At 34.7% G+C, this 23,112-nt stretch overlaps 2 protein-coding genes across 3 annotated transcripts; both read right to left on the bottom strand.

The window, feature by feature from the left end:
• Positions 1–3,278, bottom strand: LOC132312980 (expansin-A16-like). Its single transcript, XM_059811572.1, has 3 exons — positions 2,883–3,278; positions 1,884–2,202; positions 1–674 (listed from the first exon to the last, which is right to left on the bottom strand). Exons 1-3 carry the CDS (start codon positions 3,121–3,123, stop codon positions 365–367), a joined length of 870 nt encoding a protein of 289 aa, XP_059667555.1. The 5' UTR covers positions 3,124–3,278; the 3' UTR covers positions 1–364.
• A 741-nt stretch (positions 3,279–4,019) lies between these two features.
• Positions 4,020–22,864, bottom strand: LOC132312979 (protein fluG). 2 transcript variants are annotated; one of them, XM_059811570.1, is made up of 18 exons: positions 22,597–22,864; positions 20,997–21,248; positions 19,444–19,510; positions 19,227–19,343; positions 19,043–19,148; positions 18,680–18,836; positions 18,493–18,588; positions 18,046–18,094; positions 16,163–16,434; positions 13,133–13,305; positions 11,916–12,036; positions 11,796–11,848; positions 11,576–11,705; positions 9,268–9,413; positions 8,524–8,712; positions 7,099–7,331; positions 5,150–5,292; positions 4,020–4,353 (listed from the first exon to the last, which is right to left on the bottom strand). In XM_059811570.1, exons 1-18 carry the CDS (start codon positions 22,759–22,761, stop codon positions 4,291–4,293), a joined length of 2,532 nt encoding a protein of 843 aa, XP_059667553.1. In that variant the 5' UTR covers positions 22,762–22,864; the 3' UTR covers positions 4,020–4,290. The 2 variants fall into 2 exon arrangements, with proteins under 2 accessions (XP_059667553.1, XP_059667554.1); XM_059811571.1 differs by having other exon boundaries at positions 11,940–12,036.
• Between the last annotated feature and the right edge of the window lie 248 nt (positions 22,865–23,112).

Genomic DNA, 23,112 nt, shown 5'->3' with positions numbered 1-23,112 from the left:
GATAAAAGGAAAATGATTTTTATACCGAGTAATTACAATGAATTATCATATCTATTATTTTTAATAGGTCATTTATGTAAAAAATAAGAAAGTGAGATCCTTCACTTACTTGTATTTTTGCAAAAATAATCTATTAAAATCATTCGATTAGACAGGCAATTCGGTGTCATTAGGATAAAACACACACTGTTGCCTAATAAACATGGAAGTGCAACAACTTTTCCATGCCTAGACATCCGTAGTACTAAAGTCTAAAGCCTAATGTATAGAGAAGTAGAAGAAGACTTGAGAAAATCTCCATATCTACAAATATATATATATATATATATATATATATATATATATATAGGAAAGTAGTTTTTTTCTACTTGAAGTTCTTGCCTTCGAAGGTCTGACCAAACTGCCAGTTTTTGGGGGTAACGTGCCATGAAGTAGTAGTTCTACCATCACTTGCATGGACTCGGAAGGTGACCGACTCCCCTACCAACTTGGCGTTAGTCTCCCATTTCTGACCCCAGTTTCGCTTCATCGTCGTCCATTTCAAGTTGTCGTGACCCTTCACCTGCACACTCACCACGTCTCCGGCCCCTCCAACGTTCCATATCAACACTAAGTTGAAATAAGGATTTCCGGTTATTGTGAATCGGATTCCTCCTACTTTCTTACATGAAACCCTGCAATATCAACTACAAAGTTAGACGAAGCTCAAGTATGGACCCCACCACTGTTCTGACAGTTCGGACTTTTGAATAGTATATCATAACTCAAGTAAAACTTTGTAATCGTTTGACCATAATAATTCCTTATTAGGGTTGTTTTGATGCGTTTGAGTCACATGTTGCAGTGAGCTAGTCCACGTTGTAACGTGCTGTGGAAGATTTCAAACTAATGCATTTATTCTGGGTCAGGGACGGAGCCAGGAATTTGGTTCAGGGGGCATGTTAGCACTGATAAAATAAATTTTTTTCAAGCAGGCCGAAAATATAACAAAAGTGTATTAGAATAAGTGAATAAAAAATGAATAAGAAGAGAAAAAAGAAAAAGAAGGTTATTGCACATAAATTATGTATTAGTGCGAGAAAAAGAAACTTTTAAGAAGAAAAAAGGAATTTTTTAAGAAGAAAATGATACAAAAAGAAAAAAAAAAATATGAGAGAATTTTGAAGGAAATGATAGGTTTTAATTGTAGAAAGAGAATGCAAAAGTTTCGAAGATGCAAAAAGAAATTTGAAGAATAAGAAGGAAAATGAATAAAGAATTAAAGATATTTTTAGAAATAGATAATTTTATGGAAATAATTTATATATTTTATGAGAGTGTTTTATAAATATTTAGAAATTATACGCATAAAATAAAATAAAATTTAGTGAATTCAAGGGTAAACGAACCATTTTATTAATTTTAGGGGGGGCATTGTGTCAATTTTTACAAATTTATGTGTATATATATTCTAGTGGGCAGCATGGGTAGGGGGCAGCTACCCCCCTGGGCACATTCTACCCCCGCTCCTGTTCTAGGTTGTTGATGAAATCTAGAACAATTGCATTAAAACACGCTTTAAGCACTTCAATATCAATATAGTGTTAAGTTTCAAAACCATTACATTGTGTTTAACACATTAATTCTATTAGTTGAAATTTAGAATAAATGTGTTGAGATGCAATTTGGTTGAAATTTCGAACAAATGTGTTGAAATACCTTTTAAGTGCATTGAAAATCTTTGTTGCAGCATGCTAAAGCAGAAAGCTGCAATAGCAGTTGATCCGTTTGATAATTTGAGTTGACTCGTGGGACCAAAACTTTGAATGAACCCTTTTTATATTTAATTATAGTTAATATATAAATTAAACTTGATTGTCATATATATATATATATATATATACCTTCGATATTGAACAGGAATAATGCCAGATTTGTACTCAGCAATCTTGAGAAATGCTGGCTGGGCTATATCAAAGTGCTCGCGTGGTGGATTGCACCACCCTCCATTATCACTGGATTGATAGAAATTTGGCGGGCAAAAATTGGTTGCTGTGATAAAGAGGGGTGGGTGACCAGGCGTGCACCAATGATCGTGACTCACACACACTATCTCATAACAAGCTCCACAGGTTTGTCCATTATTGAACAAAGCTTGGCTCAGAGCTGCTGTCTGTAAACCATACCCTTCTTGTTTTAGGTCTTCATAGCCACAAGCTCCACCTAAGCACATACGAAGTACACTCTCAAATTAGTAGTTACAAAATAAATGAAACAATATAATTGTTGAACTAAAGAGACCGTTTATAATTAATGAGACATAAAATTGGGGTTGATTCATCAACAGGTCAGTGGTCTAGCAGTACCAAACTCCTACTTCCCAAAGGGAGGTTAAGAGTTTGAGCCTTAACGGAGGCCATATATGTGTGAAGAGGTTGATTTGTAGCAAATTTATGTAAGTCTGAATCCATATTTATATTTTATTGTGACAGATTTGCTCCTACGACGGTTGGACGTTGGAATACTGACCTTAAAGTGGTCACAGCAACACACAAGCCCTCAACTTGGTATGCCAAGCCAATAGAAATACATCATTTTATAAAATTGGTCTGAACTAGTTTTGAAAACTGCTCTCAACTAACTGATTATTATATTAATTTTTATTGTCGGGACATACCAATGCAAGACATATAAAGGGTGAAAGTTTAGAATATCCGATGTTATTGTATACATGGTACCAACCAGTAGCCTCTTGATACACGAGAAATTGAAAGTTTCTATGTCTGTCAATTGGCTACGTGTACCACATGTTGGTACTCCCAAAGTATTACAGACTTTCTCGCAAAAAATAAATAAATAAAAATAAAAAGAGAGGCTACATATATTTGCAGGCATACACGTACCCATCGTTCCAGAGCCATCAGAGCCTCCATAGAAGGTAGCATGAGCACTCTTCCATTGACCTGGTCTGAACCTTGGCCTATGGTGCTTGTGATGCAACACTGGGGACTTGTGTCCTCTCCATAAATGATGTACTCTGCCACGGGCATGGACATAATTATTATGATCAGGCACCACCACAAGAACAAAAACCAATAATACTGATGAAATTGATGATGAGAGCACTCGCAAAGGCACTGCCATGGCGTACGTATATATATATGTATATATACACGGGTGTGTAGCTAGGAGTAGTTGGCAAGGCCTTTGTGAGTTCTTCTATATTAACTTAATTTTGACAATGTGTTTCTCTGTTTCTTTAGATTCTTTTGAGGTTTTAGGTATACATAATTTTATATCTCATGTGTCTGCTTTGGACGTTAAAAGGAGAATTTGGAGGGATGTGAGCAAATTAGGCCTGTTTTCTGCTTCACCTCTCTTTCTTTACCCTCTCTCTCTCTCTCTCTCTCTCTCTCTCTCTTTATAAACCAACAATAAATTAATTGGAATATACATTAATAACCAAAGGTTTTGTAGCTCCCATCATTTGAGGACAACCATGAGTAGTAAGGTGTATGAGGTTCTTTAACCTACCTAGTAACATATAGGTAAATGCATGCACATACATACATGTCATCCATGTCTATATTATACACGTATAACGTATATTAAATATAATAATATATACATATATACTCACACACTCTAGTAAAAAGTTCATGTTCAATGCATATGACCTAATAAGTCATTAGAAAACGAAATAGTCTATGATATACAATTTGCTAATATGACAATGTACAACAATATTGTTTGCTTGGACATCATTTGTTCATTAAATCTTGAAAACCTATAACGAGCTTAGAAGAAAATGTAACTAATAGTACATATGACAACGTTTACTGGTCGAAAATTCATTTGCTTAGAACTGTTTCTGAAAACTAGTTTTAAAAAAATCTAATTATAGAAGACAATCTTTTACAGTTTTTTGAGAACTGTTTCATGTTTTTACTGTTCTTGAAAAATGTTTTAACCAAACAGGGATTTGACTCTAATTAAGCAATCTCTTGATACAAAACAAACAATCAAAAGTGCACACAGAGTAAAATGAATAAAGCATGGAGCCATTATGACCTGCTGGCATATTATTTTTGCTGTTAAAAGCATACAAAATTGTACATCCAATATAGCTTATAAAAACATAATAATAAAAAAAGGGTTATCTCCAAGAACGTCGCTATATGTCGCAACAGGACGATTTTCCAATATGAAGCACCATCAAAATAAGGTATAGTAGCAAGGGAATATAGTTTATACAGTGTAAAGGATCATTGAAATCTTCCTTCTCACAAATATGGAAGAAATACAGCCACCTTAATAGAGGTGTATAAGTTCCTTGTATGCATCTTTATTTTCCGAGTAGTGTTTAATTTCTGCCTGCAAAATAATAAATCATGCTCAGCATCCTCGTATGCGTTTAAGTACGGAAAGAACACATTTTTAAGTTTGGAACCAGCATTCATGTGATTACGGTAATGATTAAAATTTGAGAGGCATTGGCCACTTTGGCATTCAGAAGTAACTTGTAACAAAAGAAGTTCACTCCATCAGAAGTTGCTTAAAAGATGAGAAGTTATGAGGAAGGAACTTCCTAGAGCTACAAAATTGGGAGGATTTTAAGAATATTTCATAAGTTGCAACAAGAAACTTCATGAGATACAGTTTTTCAAGAGAACAATCATTTTCACAGTTTATCTCTGTGCATTCTGCAGGTTCCTCATAAGATTTTACCACGTCGGTATAAATAAGTATGGAAACCTACCATTTGATGTGACTAGATAAAGACTACAGCTAGTCTATTAAGCACACTTATGCTAAAAATTTCCTACTCGTTAAGAAGGAAATTTTGCCAAATCTCTTATTTATACAAAAAGGGGTGTAAGTTTTATAATGCAACAATAAGACATAGGTCCACCAGGACCATTCAAAACCTCGTAAATGAGAGTGAAAATTTGAAAGGAAACATTATTCAATGTCAATTGCAAGTATAATGCATTCATGCCTTTCCACAATAAATGTTCCAAGCTTTCAGATTCCAAAGAAATCATTTGTAAATAGAAATAAAGAGTTCAAGCAGATTTTTACAAAAGAAAGCTAATCCCTTTTGCTTTATTTAATTTTTTTATTTAACATCTATAGAGAACATCATTTGGAGGATATATTTGGAACTTACCTTGCGAATTCCTTTTATAGCGACCAAAAGCTTTTCACTAAACAATTCTTTCATGATTGTGTCTTTCTGAAGAGCTTCTACAGATTCCGAAAGAGACAATGGCAATCTTTGAAGTTCTGCATCCAGACTATAAGGGTTTGTATCTGTTTTATGGAAAACATCATACACCACAATGTGAGATCACAGTAGTACTTCTACTAGCTTGTAGTTTCTTTGTAACTAACTTAAAAAAGATGCAGTGGTAAGTAAAAGCAGTAATCCAGAAAAAGACAAAAAAATAGATTCTCAAAATTCATTTCAACTGTTTTCAAAATATTTAGATACATAAAATTCAGAAAGACCTATTGTTGGGCGAAACAATCAATTCTCTTCAGATGCTAAGCCTTTATATAATTGAGCGTGATTGGCACAACTCACCACAAAAATTTTGAGCAACACAGTTGAGCAAAGCAATTAACCGAAAGGCCAAAGAGTATTGAGACATGACATAACGTATAAAACATAAATTCGACATAATATGGGTAAATGGTGTTTGGACCAGTACTGTGATATGAACAAGGAATCATATATTACAAGAAATCAGAAAAATAGATTTGTGGCTCTGAGGCGCATGTCCTTAAGGTGTTATTTTATCCCACTTATCTAAGTTTGCTTCTAGGTTATTGACGAAACACTTCCAAGATACAACAAAATCACTGAAATCTACATTTAGCAGTAGTGAAAAAACTAGATATAATTTTGACTGTAGAGAATAGTAATGAAAGGGAGAATCGTATATTTAAATTTTTTGGAACATTATTATTTTTATAGAAAAAGAATGACTTACCATTTTGAATTTGAAAGTCACCATTGAATACATATGACTATTATGAATAGATGTAATATTCAATAATGGGTGTGACTTTTCAAGAACAGATTTGACTGTTAAAAAATTCAAAAAGTTTAAATTTAGTCCGAAAATTCACCACTTAAATAAAGGTGACTGTTGGCAACTTTTGTAAGCAGTTTCATCGCGTAAATCTCTCTCATATTACAATATATCTAACAAATAGAAGACTGATGGTTAATTATATGAAACCATGATATAGACGCAGGAAACTCCGAAAGATACATACATACACGTTACTCGTTTAATCATGGCTACTCAACTCCATTTCCTCTCCCCTAACCTATGTCCTTTATTTGAGACCCTTATTATATATCACACTTCTTTCACCCAAACAAATGGCTGCATTAACAATTTTCATGCAAACATTGGGCACATGCCCAAAACTAGAAAACCATCTACTTTTAGATGATAGAGACATGTGTAGAATGTGTTAGATGTGTCCAAGAGTTCCAAGAAATGATGGTACTCCTCTAAAAACATGCCAGATAGAGAGGTATGAGGAGAGAACACATATAACTGCAACGGTAGTAACAGAGTTGACTTCAGTTAAACTAAATGGCCTATATGAGCTAAGACCCTAGGATCGCATGGACTACCCAGCAGCAAAACAGAGAAAGCATTACAACTTCCACAAGCATCATAGCAAAAAACATGAACTGACTCAAATCAAATGTTGTATGACCACTTGATAAGAATACTCATGGAAGAATGATAATCCCGAGTTCCCATAAGGTCCCTTATAATAAAGTTACTTTCTTATAGAAATGTCAGAAACCTAATGACAAGACACATGTTGAAAACTTTGAAGAAACAACACCTGGCAGCAGTTGTGCTGACAACGCCAAGTCAGGTGCTAGCGTCCAGTTTCATAGAGTTATGCCAAGGAGGATGATTACACATCAGAATGTTAACATGCATGGAATTTACTCCTTTGGAAATGTAGCAAAATGAACGATTTCTAAAAGTAAACCAATCTCATAAAATCGATTCAGAAATAACACATTAAAAAGCAGTACAAAATGATTAACACATTTGGTATTATCAGAAAGTTTCATCCTACCAATGGGTTCAGGAAGACTAAGATGTCTGCGAAGGCCATCAATTCCAGCAGCAATTATAGAAGCCAGGCCCAAGTACGGATTTGCACACCCATCAAAGGATTTAATCTCAAAGTTGCTGACAACACCATCTGGAGCTCCAGGTGGGCACGCAGTTCTTAATGGAGCTTCTCTGTTTTCCTTTCCCCAGCATTGGTATGCTCCACTCCACATATTGGGTTGTATGCGGTCATAACTGCACACCAATAACAATTGATCAGACAAATTAAAGGAATAAGACTATACAGTGTGCCATTTTTTATTTAATGTCATCCAATATATGCATCTAATTTAGAGATCTTAAATTTAAAGTGGAACAATATTTTGATTTTTTGAAAAATCATAAATTTGATCAGAATTAGGGGAAATAGGAGAAAAAGATAGATATATATGTGTGTGTGTGTGTGTGTGTGTGTGTCTAATAAAAAAAATATTAACACAAACTTCCAGTATTCATTATCAACCCAACAAGAAGAGGAAGAAATACATTCATGATCAAAATTTTAATATGTATTTGGCTGATATCTTTTTAAAAAAGAATTGCCTACTGTCAGCTCGGTGTTAAAATTTGAATTTCATTCAGAATTTCAAAAAGTGTCTCTGTATAAATCTGTTGCTACTCCAATGAACTCCACCAAAAAGTTCATGTTTAGAAAAATCCGAAACGCTAATATAAACGATACATATAATGAGCTTTGAAGTAAAAATGGAAATACACAGAACCCGTAATCATTATCTCACAACAAAGACTTGTAACGGTGGCTTCCAGAAAATTTTGTCATTAATCAGCTTTTCTTCACAAAGTAAAAGGTAAATGCAACTTCCAAAAGATCCGTTCGGAAAATATTTTCCACAAGATACAGAATAAGGCAAAATTAAAAATAAATTTCCTTTGACATATATAAAATTTTCTGATTGTAAAAAGAAGGGGGAAAACTACCAAGTGAACTTGAAATTAGTTGTTCAGAAGACGAACTTAAACTGAAGCCAAAGTATTGTGTCGAGGGGATGACTTAAAATTCAAAAGGAAAGGGAATGAATTTCAAAAATCAAAGGCTAGGCACCATGGCTAAAAAGAGATGGGACAAACACATTTCTCATAGATTGTGTATTGTTTCATATACGGATTACAATCTAAATTTTTTTTTGAGTAAGGGATCCATATTACATATGCTATTCCATGCTTAGACATAAATTGTATATAACCAATATGCTTTCACATCACTTTAAAAATACATTCTTTCATTATAATCTATTCATAAAAGTTAATGCAATTGATCAATATTTTCCATTGACAAATGCTAAGAAAACAAGAAGAAGATTTACAGAGTAATTTATTTTATTTTCTAGGGCCAATGAGTATTCATTACAAAGAGGAAATTGGTAACCTATTTGGAAGTGGAGCTGTAAAAGCCAAAATTGATGGAAGATGATATAAAACCCCTGCCATGAACTCTTCCCCGACCTTAGACATTCCATGTCGAGAGGATCCATCAGATACCATGAATACATTTTCACCATTCTCCCACAAACTGATATGCACATGAGATCCAGAACCAATGTCATCTAATGCGTACCTAGGCAAACAAGAAGGAACCACTTTGTCAAGTGATGATAAGTACTATTTAACTGCATGTGAAGGTTATTATTCGCATCTTATAATGATAAAACTTAAAAGAATCAAATATTAAAGGAAAGATGACGAAAACTTAGACCAGGAGTTTGAATTCCAAGGACAGGTCAAAGAAATATCATTTATAGAAAAAGAATTACACCTTTGTATCAAATAAAAAATAAATAAAACTAAACAAAATTTTTTTTAATTGTTTTTCAGTCATTATGCAGTCATCATTTACGAGGTAAAGGTTTTCCTTAAACAATTGAAGTATGTAAGAAGCTAACATATAATGTAATATAATCAACACAAAAAATATGAATAGAATTTAAACCAGATTATTCAGATTTCATGAGGATATTATGTTGCTGCTATTGCAAATACTTGAATGAAACACGTAACCCATTGAGTCATCATTCTAAATTAATTAAGATCTTCCACAAGCACCAGATGAACGTTGGGTGTCATTCTTAATCTATTTACATTTACCATATTATCAAAAAATTCAGAAACCTACTTTGGAACAAAAGTTGCCAGCAACCCATGTTTCCTTGCAACTGCCCTAATAACTTCACGAGTAAAGATTAAGTTGTCAGCAGCATTAGCACAAGCTGTGTGCCCCAGTGCCATTTCAAACTGACCTTTCCCTGCTTCTGCATGTACCTACAACATTTAAAAGCCACAAGAGTAAACAAGTAATAATTACCTGAATTGCAGCACACCTTTAATATGTGGCAAGAAAGAAAGTTCCTGTAACAAGGACACTGAACACAGTATCATGCAGGAATAGCCTTTGAAGTGCCATGGGCATTGTCAATGTGTCAATTTTGTAATAAGTGAAACATATGTAATTGATATTACCACATATAAAATAATACATAATAACTAACATCCACTGTTGATGTGGGACCATTTCAAAATATTGATGTGTTACAAACAATGTGGAACCCTTCACGTGTTCTTCATGATACAGTTGTCTCATGGGACCAGCCAGGGCTTATTAATCAACTTTTCCATTTCATTGATTCTTATAAACCCAGGGTCCTTAGTCCTGACTCAGATTCCACTGTTTCAGAACATAATTGATCTGGGGGAGCTGAAACAGATAGAAAGGCCTCTTAAAGACGTCAGCACCGGTGTCATCCAAGGGTCTAGCCAATCTCTATTTTCATAACTTTCTTCTGGCATCAAACCATTTTGTCGTCCATGTTGGCCTAATGAAGGCATATTAGTCTCGGCTGACATCATTCCCTCATCGAGAGTCTTCATTTCAAAAATGTTTTAATTTTACACATAGATATTCAATCAAAAATAATATATAATCCCACAAGAAACACAAGATTTACGTGGTTAGCCACAACCCAGCCTGAGCTAAAAAGTGGTATTTGAGCTTCCGTTTGTCGTAACAATACATTTCAAAAACCAACAGCAGGTTACACTGGACTATATTCTAGATTAGCAAACAAATTATTGCAGAGTCATCCACACTAATATTAATGTGAAAATCCAGAAATGCTGATGTATTTTTCTCTTATAAAAAACACGGTTTCCAATATGTTATCATTAACAGAACGTGATATACATTGAACATATCATGTGAACCGGTTGTCAATGCATAATTGACCATGAGTTCACAATGATAATGTAATCAATGAAAGGAACCCTCTTGCCGGTCCTTAATTTTAATATAGCTGTTATCATACAAGTTTTATAAGGTAATAAGATATGCATGGATTTGTGTTTCATATCTTATGTACGTAGGTGCATGTGGTCACTTGGTAGAAAGGATTTTTTTATTTTTTTTTATTTGCAGTTGCAGCAATGCTCAATGAAATTTTAAGTTGATTTGTGTAACAGCCCACTCCACCACATGGTATGATGTTGTCCGCTTTGGACCCGGGCACGCATGGTTTTGTTTTTGGGCTTTACCCCAAAAGGCCTCATACCATTTGGAGATAGCACCCGCACATATGTACCACTTCCCCTTTCCACACCTAGGTAATGTGGGATCGTCCACCCATAGCCTGCCAGCATGGTAGCTGCCAGTGTCTCGCACCCGCCCACAAGATAGCAACAATCAACCCCCCCCCCCCCCCTCAAGGGACCTAACGTCCTTGTTGGCCACACTTTCAGCTGGGTCAAGTTCTGATACTATTTGTCTCACTCCACCACATGCTATGATACTATCCGCTTTGGGCCCAAGTCCGCATGGTTTTGTTCTTGGGTTTTACCCCGGAAGGCCTCATAGCATTTGGAGTGTACCAATCCTACATCGCACGCACACCCGCCCACAAGGCCACCACAATCCACCCCCATAAGTGGCCTGACGGCTCCGTTGGCACACTTCCGACTCGGTCAAGATCTAATACCATTTGTAATAACTCACTCCACCACATGGTATGATATTGTTCGCTTTGGGCACAGGACCGCACAACTTTGTACTTAGGTTTTACCTCAAAAGGCCTGATACCATTTGTAAATAGCACCCGCAAATATATACCACTTCCCCTTTCCACACCCAGGCAGTGTGGAATAGTGCAACCATAGCCTGCCAGCATGGTAGCAGGCTAGTGCCTCGCACCCGCCCACTCACACCCCTCCCACAAGGTCGCCGCAATTTTAGTTTCCGAGTCTCAACAATTTCAGATCATCTAGCACTATGTAAGAAGTGTTCATCAACCCTTAACGTAAAAAAGGTTGAAATCAAATATGGCATGTTCCACACATAGATAGCACGGTTATGACATTATAATTTGACTTCAATAAAGAAAACATCCAAAATTTTCAGCCCAAATACCTACAACAATAATAATTTTCTTCGCTACCTGTTCTATTTGAATATTCAAGGATTGGAGAGCAGCTATAATTTCACGGAGTATAGGGGAAGCAGCATCAAATGCAGCTGTAGAGCAGTAGGGGTTTTTGTCAAATGGCATCCATTCTTCTTTCCCCTCCCTGCAGAATAATATTATAAATTTAAAATAGTCACATTCAGAAGAGAAACTCAACACACATGAATGGCATGAAGACTATTGGATCAAATACCTTAGTACACTCTTTAAAAAATAAAACTCATTTTCAAAACCTGCATTCATTACCTGCACATGTAGCATTTGGAAATTAAACAAGGTATTTCACACATTGGACAAAAGCTATCAAGCATACCAAGTTAAATTCATCTCTCAGAACTTTTGAAACTCTACGTAATGCCTCTCTTGGGCAATACTCCCATGCTTCACCGGGTTTAAGATGCATGTCAGACAAAACCATTTCATCTTGTCTTGCCCTGTGGAGAAAAACAAATTATAAATATAGTTGCAAAGAAATTTCCAACCTTATCATATGATTCTAGATAATATGCACTGAAATAAGTAAATGTCAATTGGATGATGTAAATAACCCACGATTGACATGTACATGACTATACAGTCTGTACTGATTAGTTCATTATGCCAATAAAAATGGGAAGAGTGAAGTGTACTATATATACCATGAAGCCAATTCCTGTCACAAGGCATTACTAAAGTTCTACACCATGGTCGTAATTATGCTGCAGAAGCACTTACATGGCTGAACTACAAACTGTCATCTAGGCATAACGGATCAAAGGGGAAAAGAAAAAAAGTGTCCATAACTCTTTAGACAACTTAAATAAAGTATATATGGAGCAATGAACAAAACAAGAAAAACTTAGTTACAGAAGAAGAACTAGATACAAATTCAGTAAGGAAAAAAAATCTTCCAATGATCTAATTTAGAGAAAACATCCTAATATCTAAACAACCATACATATTTCTATCTGCATATACCTCTGTGATTTCTAGTTATCTATCCCCTTAAGCATATACCTATAACTTTTTTCATCTGCGTGTAAGCCACCTTTTGTAACTTACAAGTCAAAGTCACTCTGAGGGAGTCAAAGGTTAGCACAACGGAAGCTCAATGTAATTCTCTGAAGTAGTTATTTGCCATTTGATCGTTCCCTAAAGCAGGAAGATAAGGTATTAATCTACTTGTGTGTGTGTGTGTGTGGTGGGGGGGGGGGGGGGGGGGGTGTGAATAAGAAGGAGGTCCTCTCAGCACTTAGGACTGGCTGATCAAGTTCCAATTAGTGATCAGTTTAAGCCATCCCAACTAACATGCTTAATCGCCACGCTGTTACTGTATATCCTCATCATCTTGGAGGCAGAATGGATATGGGTCTTTCCAGCTAAATTTTTGCCTTTCAAAATTTGGAATAGGGATTCTGAATGGAGTTCACAAAATATAGTGGGCCAAATGGCCACCAGGAAAATATATACATACAAAGGGTAGGTAACACCATAGAAATATGCCATGGCACAGAGGACCGGTATAATCCCTTTGAAAAAACAAATTAGTACCATGGGACTCTCCACTTGGTTGATAGATCAGGCATCAGTCTGATTTCACCCACTCCAGTGAGATTAGTCTCATCAGCAGGACCATCAACAGCTGAACTCATTCCCATACATGCAACAGTTAGACCTACACCATTCTTCTTAACCACATCATGAAAGCGCTTTTCTGGAACAACCTGGAAGGATGGTACGCAAGTGAACAAAAATCAAACAATATTAAACCTTCACAGATCTAAAAACAAAGGATATGTTAAGTGATCTACGGTGTAATTTACTCAACATCAACTGTATAATTATGAAGTACGATTAATGACAAGAAACAAAACTAAGAGTGATGCAGAGTCATACCCTCCGAATTTGTGATCTGCTGTATGATGGAATGACATCCTTTAGTAGTTTTACTTACTAACGACAACACTTGACTTGTAATATTATAGGTCATTACCCTGAGTGTGATCCCATTAATCAAGAGTGCTGGGAGGATTAGGCTAGTTACAGACCTAAACTTTAACATTATTTGCACAAGGTGGTGACTCTCAATATTCAAACCCGCATTCTCAAGCTTGACAGCCCAAGCATTTTACCAGTGCACAAAACAATGGCCATTAATCTGGATTTAATCACACAAGAATTTAATAGCAAACAAATAAAGGAAACAATTCACACATTGTTCAGTCTTCAACACAAATTCCAGCTTTCAACTTATTTCCTATCATTTTTTAGAAATGAAAACTTCTTTTCACTTCTCTAACTAGAAGTTTAAAGATCTTTTAGATCAATCATCTAGTTAAAGGAACTTCTTGTAATTCGAATCTTTGTAAATCGCAAATAGGCCCTTTTCAGTTTTTTGTAAAATAGCAAATTTCCCCTTTACCTTTCTAACAAAAATACACAAGATAAAGGTCATTACTAAATGTGTTGGTCTGTTGGAGCCTATGTGTGGTAAGCAATGTTAGATCTCACTGTAATATTTAACATTCCCACGAGTATAATCAGATAAAAGCATTTATCCATTGTACAAAAGGGGAAGCTGTTAACAATTTAATGAAATGGTAAACATCATATTATTCTTAAAGTTTCCATAAGACAAATCTAGAAAAGCATGTTATCTGTCATAAAAAGGAAACATGTAAGCAAGTTTGAGCATGAAGATTGAGGGTCAAGAGATAGCAAAAAATACACATATTATCATCTAGACTCAATTATTCACAAGTAAGAGAAATTGACCTGAAGAAAAATGTGTTAAATGGATGAGGTGGTTCTCCATAGTGTATGATTGAAGTATACTTCTAAATTGGAAAGGTAAATTCTATAAAGCAATTATTTATAGATTTAGAAACTAGGCTGGTCAACCAATATTTTTATAATTAAGCATGGCCAATATTCAAATTTTGAGATGGAAGTATGACAAAAAAAGGAAACAATAAAATTGCAAACAGATAATATCTATAAAATGGTTTAACTAGCAGCAATTCAAGATAAAATGTGAGAAAATTGATTAAGATGCTTCACTCATGTACAACAAAGACCAATTACTAAAGTAAGAAAAGTGATGTTTCCACTTTGAAGGTAACACTAAGGAAAGGACCAAAACTAATATGGGTTGACATAGTAAGGAAAGATGTCAGTCATTTAATTCCACTGAAACTGTGGCCTTAGAACGGAATGACAAAACATGATTGTTTGTGGCCAAACCCAAACAATTGAAAGAGCTTTGTTGAGTTGAGTTTTAGTTGATGTAGGAAAGAATTCTGAACGGTTTGACAAGTCTGTTTTTTACCAGAAAGGAGTGTTTTTTGGGTGGAAACGATGCATTGAGAAAAACCCAATAGCTTTGGCTTGTGGTCCATGTTGGTTTTCGGCTGAAAACCTTCGTTTAGGACTCCAAAATTGCATTTTTCTGTCATTAAGGAGGCCTGTTGATTATTTCAGGATTTTTGTTCGAGTCCTTAACGAAGTCGGAATGCTCTGAGATTTCGTATTTAGCAGTTTTTATTCATTAGGCTTCTTTTTCTATTTTTTCAGAATTTTTAGAAAGAATTTATTTTTAGGCTTATTTCTAGGATTAGTTTCCTTGTGTTTTTAGTTTCTACTTTCCTTCTAGTGTTAGGCTTTCTCTATTATAAATATACACATAATGCAAGAGCAGAATTTAACCTTTGATTAATAATATTTCAATAGCTTTGCAATTTTTCTTCCGCTTTGTGGATTCAAAGTAACCATGTTCCTTGTGAACAATTTTATCACTTCCGCTACGTCAGTAGTTGAGTTTTATACATATTATACATACATTTAAACATTTTTCAGTCTTGGAATGAACTAGTAATTCAAATATTTTACTGTGATTATATTGCTGATACACAATATTTAAATGAATAAAGAATGCATAGCAGCCCATTATCATGAGTACTTGCCCTACTCAAATCCAGATCTTGTTCCTTCGTCATATTTTGGATGCTTGAAGGCACAGCTGACCCAAAGTGATTTAGAAAGATAATTAGAATTCAAAAATATGAATCAATCCAATTCCCTTTGTTTTGAATAAGTAGAAATACATCAGCCATAAAGTACCAATCTTCTAGATAGTTTAAGATGATTTCCTGTACATTTCCCTCAAGCATAAAAGGATCAAATTATTCTTCCCCTAGTCGACAGTTTCTCAAACGAACCAATTGTTGACTTTAAGAGATAATCAAAACAAGAGTAAAGTAGCAGAAGATGAAGAAGAGAAGAAAGAGGAGGGGAGAAAAAAGGAGAGAGATGGGGTAAGAGAGAAAGAATGGAAGAATACTTTCATCCTTCCACCACATTCTATTTATACTAACAAGTTTCAGAAGTTACACATAAGCACCCAACATTATATAAGTAATAGCAAATAAGCCCCTAACAACACCAATTTTTTCAAACAGACATGTATTGAAAGTTTTACACATTTCGAATAGAAGAATGACAATGAGGTACTTCATAATGGCATAAATATTTAAGCTTCCAAATTTTTTGAAAAATCAGCAAAAAAAAAAAAGAAGAACTTACACGGCACCTGTGCTGTCCAGAAGCGTCAACCCAAATAATGCGAACAAGCATGACATCTTGTTGTGGAGCATTGGTCTCTATCTTCACAGAGTTGGGAGATACAGCAATTTTTGAATCAAAAGATTTGACAGCCATATTAATCTTGTAAAATTGTTTTGCATTTTCCGAGAAGATGTCTTTAACTGCTTCAACAGCTTCAGGAATTGAGAGATCACCATCCATGCATGCATCTTTCAGAACAGAGAAGACAACTTCACGTGCTTTCTTTGCACCTGCATGGATGATAGATTTACCTTGGAAATGCTTCATTAATTCCTCCCTGTACAGACACTAATTGCCCATTTTTCTAATTTGAATCATTAAGAATTTTTTAAAATACCAAAATAGTTTTGATTGTTTTAAACTCTTGACGATAAACTTTTCAATAATAGTGCTAGGGGTTGAAAACTCTTTGAAAGTTGATTCCAAAAGCTATTCATAATGAAGTTTCCTTATTTTTCAAAATAAGTTAATTTAATCCCTTCTTTTCCCTTTTTCTTATATTCTCTTTACAGGCTGAGATCTATCAAAATGAAGGCCTAAAGAAGGCTCAATAAACAATGCTTGGTCAAATGGTGCTTTGATGCTTTATTCTATTAATGAAAGAATGAGACAAAGAAAAAAAAATAAAGCATAGTGTCATCGGAAACATTTTCTAGAAATGGCAACCGGCTAGGCAAGAAATCAGCCTCCAAGTTTGCCATCATGGGAATCCAAGAAAGAAAATGTCTCCCTCTCTAACGAAGTCCAAATCTTTAGAATCACAAAACCTGTTTTTCGGACTTAAATCAGATGTATTCATGTGATCCTAAAGGAAGCATCAATTATGCAATGATGACCTATGACTAACTAAATGGTTTGGTCATGTGAAACACACAGACCAACAAGTACACCCATCCAGAGAAGCATATCATTCAATGGAAGGTACTTCAAGGAAAATTGAAGACCAAAAACTATAGGTTGAGGTAGTAAGAGAAAAATCTAAACAACTCTAACTTAATAAAAAAATGTGAGATTAGACAGAGCAGAATGCCTAATCTCATTGCAACAAACCGGAATACCTAAGAGGAAAACCTAAACAACTCCAACTTAATGAAAACTGTGAGATTAGAGAAGAATGCCTAATCTCATTGCAACTAACCAGGATAGCTGTGAAGAGACTAAGTTATGTCTCCACATTGTTATTTCACCCCTCATTGTAAAGTGAGAACAAGAAAAAATTATTTATACAGATGCAAAAGGTTGTGGTATGAATCCCGTGATGTAAGAGAATCCAGCATAATGTAACGAGACACAGTATGACCAAGACATTTCATTAAATACTCCTGTATTCTATTTTCACTTGTACATGGATAAGTTGTGGCATCATATCTTTCAATTCAGCTATTTGCCCGAAGGATTAACTACTGAAGCAAATCTCCTTCAGGCTGTATTGTCTTTTCTGACATCATCCATGTCATGTCTTGGTAAATTAAATTTTATAGATATTTCATATTTATTGGGGACAAGTTTTTCTACTTTATAGGTTACACCAAACAGCAACCCCGTTATCTTGTCTGTAAGATTCATTTTTCCTTGCAATATTGACTACATCAAGGAAATAAAGAAGAATTTAACTGTTCAGGAACCTAGGCCCCTATAATCATCCTTGCAAGGAAGTAGGATAAAATAAATTGCAATAATTACTAAACAAGATAAGGTGTACTTCATAGTTGAAACGAGATCAAGTATCCAAGAACTTTAAAATGTAACAAAAAAGCACTGGCTACTGTATATACTTTCTAAGAGAATTATCATTGTTACCAAAATGAGTAGAAAAATGGTTGGTAATCATTTTTACAAACCTAAGTAGTAAGTTTCAGGAAAGGCGCAACCATCAGTGCTGAACATCACCTGCAAGTTGAATTATACAAAAGAACTAAATTCCCACAAGTAAGTCAACTGTTTGATCAATATAACTAATGCTTATTTGTTTTACGTACCAAAAGATGATGAGTTATTCCTAAATAAGATTTAATTTTTAAAAGATTTTGGCATGATTCTTATCATACTTGACATTATCTCAACTTTCTTCTAATACATGCATGCAAATATAATTGAGCCTTTGTACCATTTACTTAGTATCTTAGGGTGCTTTTTTGTAGTTTATGTACCAATGACACATGGTGTCAGTTTCAAAAACAGAATCTTTGCTCGAAAGCAGTAGCTTTTGCCCCTGAATTTGACAAACTTGTCTGTGGACTGAGTGCTCAATCTTTTTCCAGTATTTATTGAAGTGCATGTGCTTTCACCTTCTTTATTGGAGCTTGCTCTAAAAGTTCTTTGACTGAAGATATCATCCCATGGAAGCTAAGCCTAGGAACTGCTAAACCAAAATCAAGGTAGACCTGAAATTGAAGGCATTGCTTTTGTTAGGGAACTAGCAAGTTCAACATCAAAGACGGGTCGAAAAGGTTTTTCAATGGAAAAGCCTCTTACCTGCGGATAGACGGAGGCTAGATATGATGCTTCTTTCGAGAACGGGTAGGATGCATGTAAAAGCACTATACGACACTTCGAGAATCTTTTGTCCTCAAGAAGGTTGCGTAAATGAAGGGGATTGGACAGCCTCAAATCCAAATCTTTGTCTCCAAAACTAAGGTTAGAAAGGATGAAAAAACACAGTCAATAGAGATAAATAAGTAGTACAGATAATTTTGCATCTTGAAACAGTAACCAGAAACCCAAAACTGTTCAAAGATTCAAAGACCTTCATTTTCTTTTTATATATTTTCTCAGAAATCATAAGAACATAAAGTGAAACTATTCAACAAGTTTTAAAATATGATAAATATCTGTTACCCTGTGTGGATCTGCATTGGTAAGTCAAAACATAGGGCAACCTCCAAACTACGAGTGAAGATATAGTCAATGAAGTTTTTGCTTGTGATGCGGATAGGCTTCCCAGCTGGAAATGCATATTGATTAGAATATCACGCCGTGAACTTTTAACACAATGAAATTCCATTTCACTTGCTAAACTCACCATGTAAAACTTCAAAAAGACTCTCCTCAGCCTCCTTCCTCGTGACATTTGTATTAATTTCAAGGCCACTGCGATATGCAGCTATGCTTTTCAAGCCAACAAGTTTATCAGCATCTGTAACAACAGGATAAGGAGACCATCTGGAAAAGAGCAATTCTTTGTATACCAATATAACACATAAAACCAGAGAATTTTCATAGAAATGTGAAAGGATATGATTTCAACTTTCCTACAAAGGTTTCAATGAACGTGTCCAACGTCCATGGAGATCTATCTGGTTGTCCCTATATAAGAAGACAAAAATAAAAGAACTTATTCATTTTTTATTAAATGGAAAAGAAGTCTAAAGAAATGATAAAGATGATAGCCTGAGATTTTGTTTTATAATTTTCAAAAAACTCTTGATGACCAGATAGAAAATAAAAATAAAAAATTCAAGTTTACATAAGTATGAGAATTATCTCGAACTAAAAATGATGATGATGATTATGATCTTGAGGGTCTTACTAATGTGTATACGCAGATAAGTAAACAGTATGAGAATTATCTCGAACTAAAAATGATGATGACAATGATGATGATGATTATGATCTTGAGGATCTTACTAATGTGTACACACACGCATAAGTAAACTGAGTTATGGTCATTAACACCTCATCAACCTAGGTTTGGCTGCCTGCTTTGCAGTGCACAAGGATTAAATGAAATCATATCCTAAACCATACAGGCTAATGAGTGGCAGCTGTAAATAGAAGAAAATGAAGGTTTAAAAATTTTTGCAAAGCTTTCTTCTTGGATGTTGCATAGTTGCACCCATTTAACTAACATGATTGGCATTCTGAAATTAAATTTTTTGTAATCATTATTTGCCGATCTCTTTTGACCTTAAATTTTTAAAACAAAAGATTACACTCTTAACAGATCAGATATTTGATTAATCACAAATCAATATGGATTCATTCATAAATAACAGATCAGGTTATCAGATGGGGACCAAATCAAAAGAATAACCGTATCGGATTTGGATCAGACCAAGCCTGATTCGGTTTGAATCTGATCTCTTTATAGGTCTACTCTAGCCTCATGTTAGTGAAAATGAAATCAATATAGACAAACAACTGATCTCGTGTTGGAATAAAATTGATTTTTCCTCATGTAGTAGGTACAAAATATGGTCAGAGATACCCTCAACTAGGTAAACATACAAAAAGATAAATAAATAAATAAACAACATGAGATAGGAAGAAATCCAAAGTCTTAGTTTTCAAATCAACTGATAGTAAGGGTATACTAGAAACAAAGTCAAACATATTTTTTCTTAACTTACATAGTGGAGCTCATTTGAAAAAAATTACACTTGAACAAGTGACCGTGCAGCAGACTACTACACTAGAAAACACTCAGCCAGTAAAGTGCTGGACTTTACTCAGCAAACGGGCAAAAATGACTAGAGCAAAGATTTTAGTACCAGTGACTACATAGTACATACAGACATAAGCATATTATACGGATTATCTTTTGATGAAAATGGAACTCCAAGAGTGTTTTGCGAAACTTTTCAAAATTAACATGGTAAATAAGACTTTTGCCTATTCAAAACATCAGCAGATGCCCAAAAAAGTTTGCTTAGCAGATTAAATGCATCTACAAATCTCTATAATATACAGATATTAGATGAAATGCAGTTGCAAGTTGCAACTGAACAAAAAAAAATGTTCAGAATTATTGTGATATTATATAACTAGAGGCGAACAATTAAACGTATCTCACTTCATCAAGAATTTTCTCAGCCAGCCGCTCAATTCTCAATATTCTACCAATAAATGGTGCATATGTCTGGTGCCACTCGATGTCATGCCTTTTGTCCAGCTCAATCCCATCATCAATGAGTATGGCAGAGATTTTTGCAGCTTTGAAGCATGTTGAGGTAATCGATTGCAATCCAGAGCACTTACGATATTCTTGAACACTATGTAAGGATAGCTCACACTTATACAGTTCTGCGATATCCCTCAGACCTCTCTGTAACACACAAATCAGTACTGTCAGACTGAAATCTCTACAACCAAATTTTTAAATTTAGTCAAGTATTAAAAGTTTAACATCTTGATATGTGACAGCAAAATGGCAATGAAATTCAATGCATTGCAGCTGTGCCAGGTGCACAAAAACATAAATGTATTAGTGACATGACCCCAAGTTTACTTGTGTTTAAAACCATTAAAGCAATAACCACATAATGGAAAATTACAGAAGCCAATATTTTTGAAAGAAATTAAAGTCATTACTCAGAAGTCTTTACTAATTGTCATCAGAATCGTTAATTATTGCTTTCAAAAGGCACTATTATATGTTTAAAAAAATTAGTTTCATTCAATTCATTTCATCGCCCAAGATAACACATTGAATCATAATTAAATTTTCCGTGTCGTAGATCTTTTGAATTCATGAGTACTTCTACATAATTTAAACATTTATCACAACAAAAATTAAAATATACTTGAAACCTCTGTTAAATTTTCAGTTCTTGTTTTTTTTCATACATAGAAACATAAATACATACATGTATGTGTGCATCACAATGAGTGCGTAATAAGCAGATATTGTGTTTTGCTTATATCCACACTTATAGTACTCTTTGGAGTGAACTAAATATACATATATATATGCATTCCCCAACAGATTAAGCATATGAATTAATTGGTGAGTAAAAATTCAATTAAGCGATCAATTATTACAGCTATCAAGAGACACTATTACAGCTTACAGTGATCAAGTGTGTTAATAGTTCCGGGGAAAAAATTTTGATTAAGCAATTCAAATATGTCTCTTTTCTACATTGAATCGTGAATAAACTATAGTTGTGTTTGCCAACATGGAATTGGAGCCCTGGAATTGAGATTGGTGAAATTGGAGAAAATTTTGCTTCAAATTTGTGAGTTGCTTTCCTTTAATTCCACCAATTCCAATTCCAAAGCTCCAATTCCACGCCTGCCAAACATAGCCTATCTGAAATTGCAATTTTTCTGAAATCATGTAGCAATTACATATAATTCAAATCTTTATAAGAAAACTTTAAAATATACTTGTGATAAATTTTAAGTTCTTGTTTTTCATATATAGATACATAAATACACATTTACGTATGTGTATATCGCAACGAATGTATCTTAAGTTGATAGTGCTTTGCTCAAATCCAAACTAAATCAAGAGTGGTTTGCAAATATAATACTATTGGAGTGAACTAAAGATATTATATACGTATATACAGATCATGTATATATTGATTGGTAACAGATTAAGCATATGAATCAACTTTTGAGTGAACATGGAACTCAGGATAGATTGGGGGTGTGTGTTGCTTTGGTACCTTGAAGATGAGGGTGTGGGGTGCGTAGGATAAGGCATCGCCAGTGGCTTCAGAGAAGCAGTTGAGGAAAGGGACGGTGGAGTCTATGGCGGCGATATTGTGCGCGTGGCCGTCCACTAGCTCCACATTGTCAACCGCGTCTCTCAGCTCTGCAAACTTCTCCATCTCTCTCTCACTAGAAATCCTTCCACTCTCCCTCTTTCTCTTGTCTGTAAGCTCGGGAGAGTATACTTTATATGTATATTTTATGCAGCGAAATGTTTCTAGTCTACAAGTCCGGCTTTAAAAAAAAATAGCAAGCAAGGAGGGTCGGATTTGCTATATGTGTGGAGCATGAGGTCTCAATGGGTACGTGCCTCCATCTACTCACAAAAGGATATTGAGCTTACACCAAATGAATTCACTCTATTTTATAATTTATTAATATATTTTTGTAGGATTATTTTTTCAATTCCATAATGTATTTATAATTGGTCCACCAAATATTAGAATGATCTAATAATTTTTCATTTTATT

The sequence above is a fragment of the Cornus florida genome, unplaced genomic scaffold (genome assembly GCF_030987335.1).
Source record: "Cornus florida cultivar Cherokee Brave unplaced genomic scaffold, ASM3098733v1 CherokeeBrave_3.0.0_Hap2_Chr06, whole genome shotgun sequence".
NCBI lineage: Eukaryota > Viridiplantae > Streptophyta > Magnoliopsida > Cornales > Cornaceae > Cornus > Cornus florida.
This window is presented reverse-complemented; position numbering and strand designations above follow the sequence as displayed.

Coding starts and splice junctions, on each gene's coding strand:
- LOC132312980 (XM_059811572.1), bottom strand. CDS start 3,123: ATGGCAGTGCCTTTGCGAGTGCTCTCATCATCAATTTCATCAGTATTA. Junction 2,203..2,882: donor TGATGGCTCTGGAACGATGG/GTACGTGTATGC, acceptor GTATGTGCTTAG/GTGGAGCTTGTGGCTATGAA. Junction 675..1,883: donor ATTCCTGTTCAATATCGAAG/GTATATATATAT, acceptor TTGATATTGCAG/GGTTTCATGTAAGAAAGTAG.
- LOC132312979 (XM_059811570.1), bottom strand. CDS start 22,761: ATGGAGAAGTTTGCAGAGCTGAGAGACGCGGTTGACAATGTGGAGCTA. Junction 9,414..11,575: donor TGAATATTCAAATAGAACAG/GTAGCGAAGAAA, acceptor TAAATGTTGTAG/GTACATGCAGAAGCAGGGAA. Junction 8,713..9,267: donor CTGGCAACTTTTGTTCCAAA/GTAGGTTTCTGA, acceptor TTGTTTGCCTAG/GTACGCATTAGATGACATTG.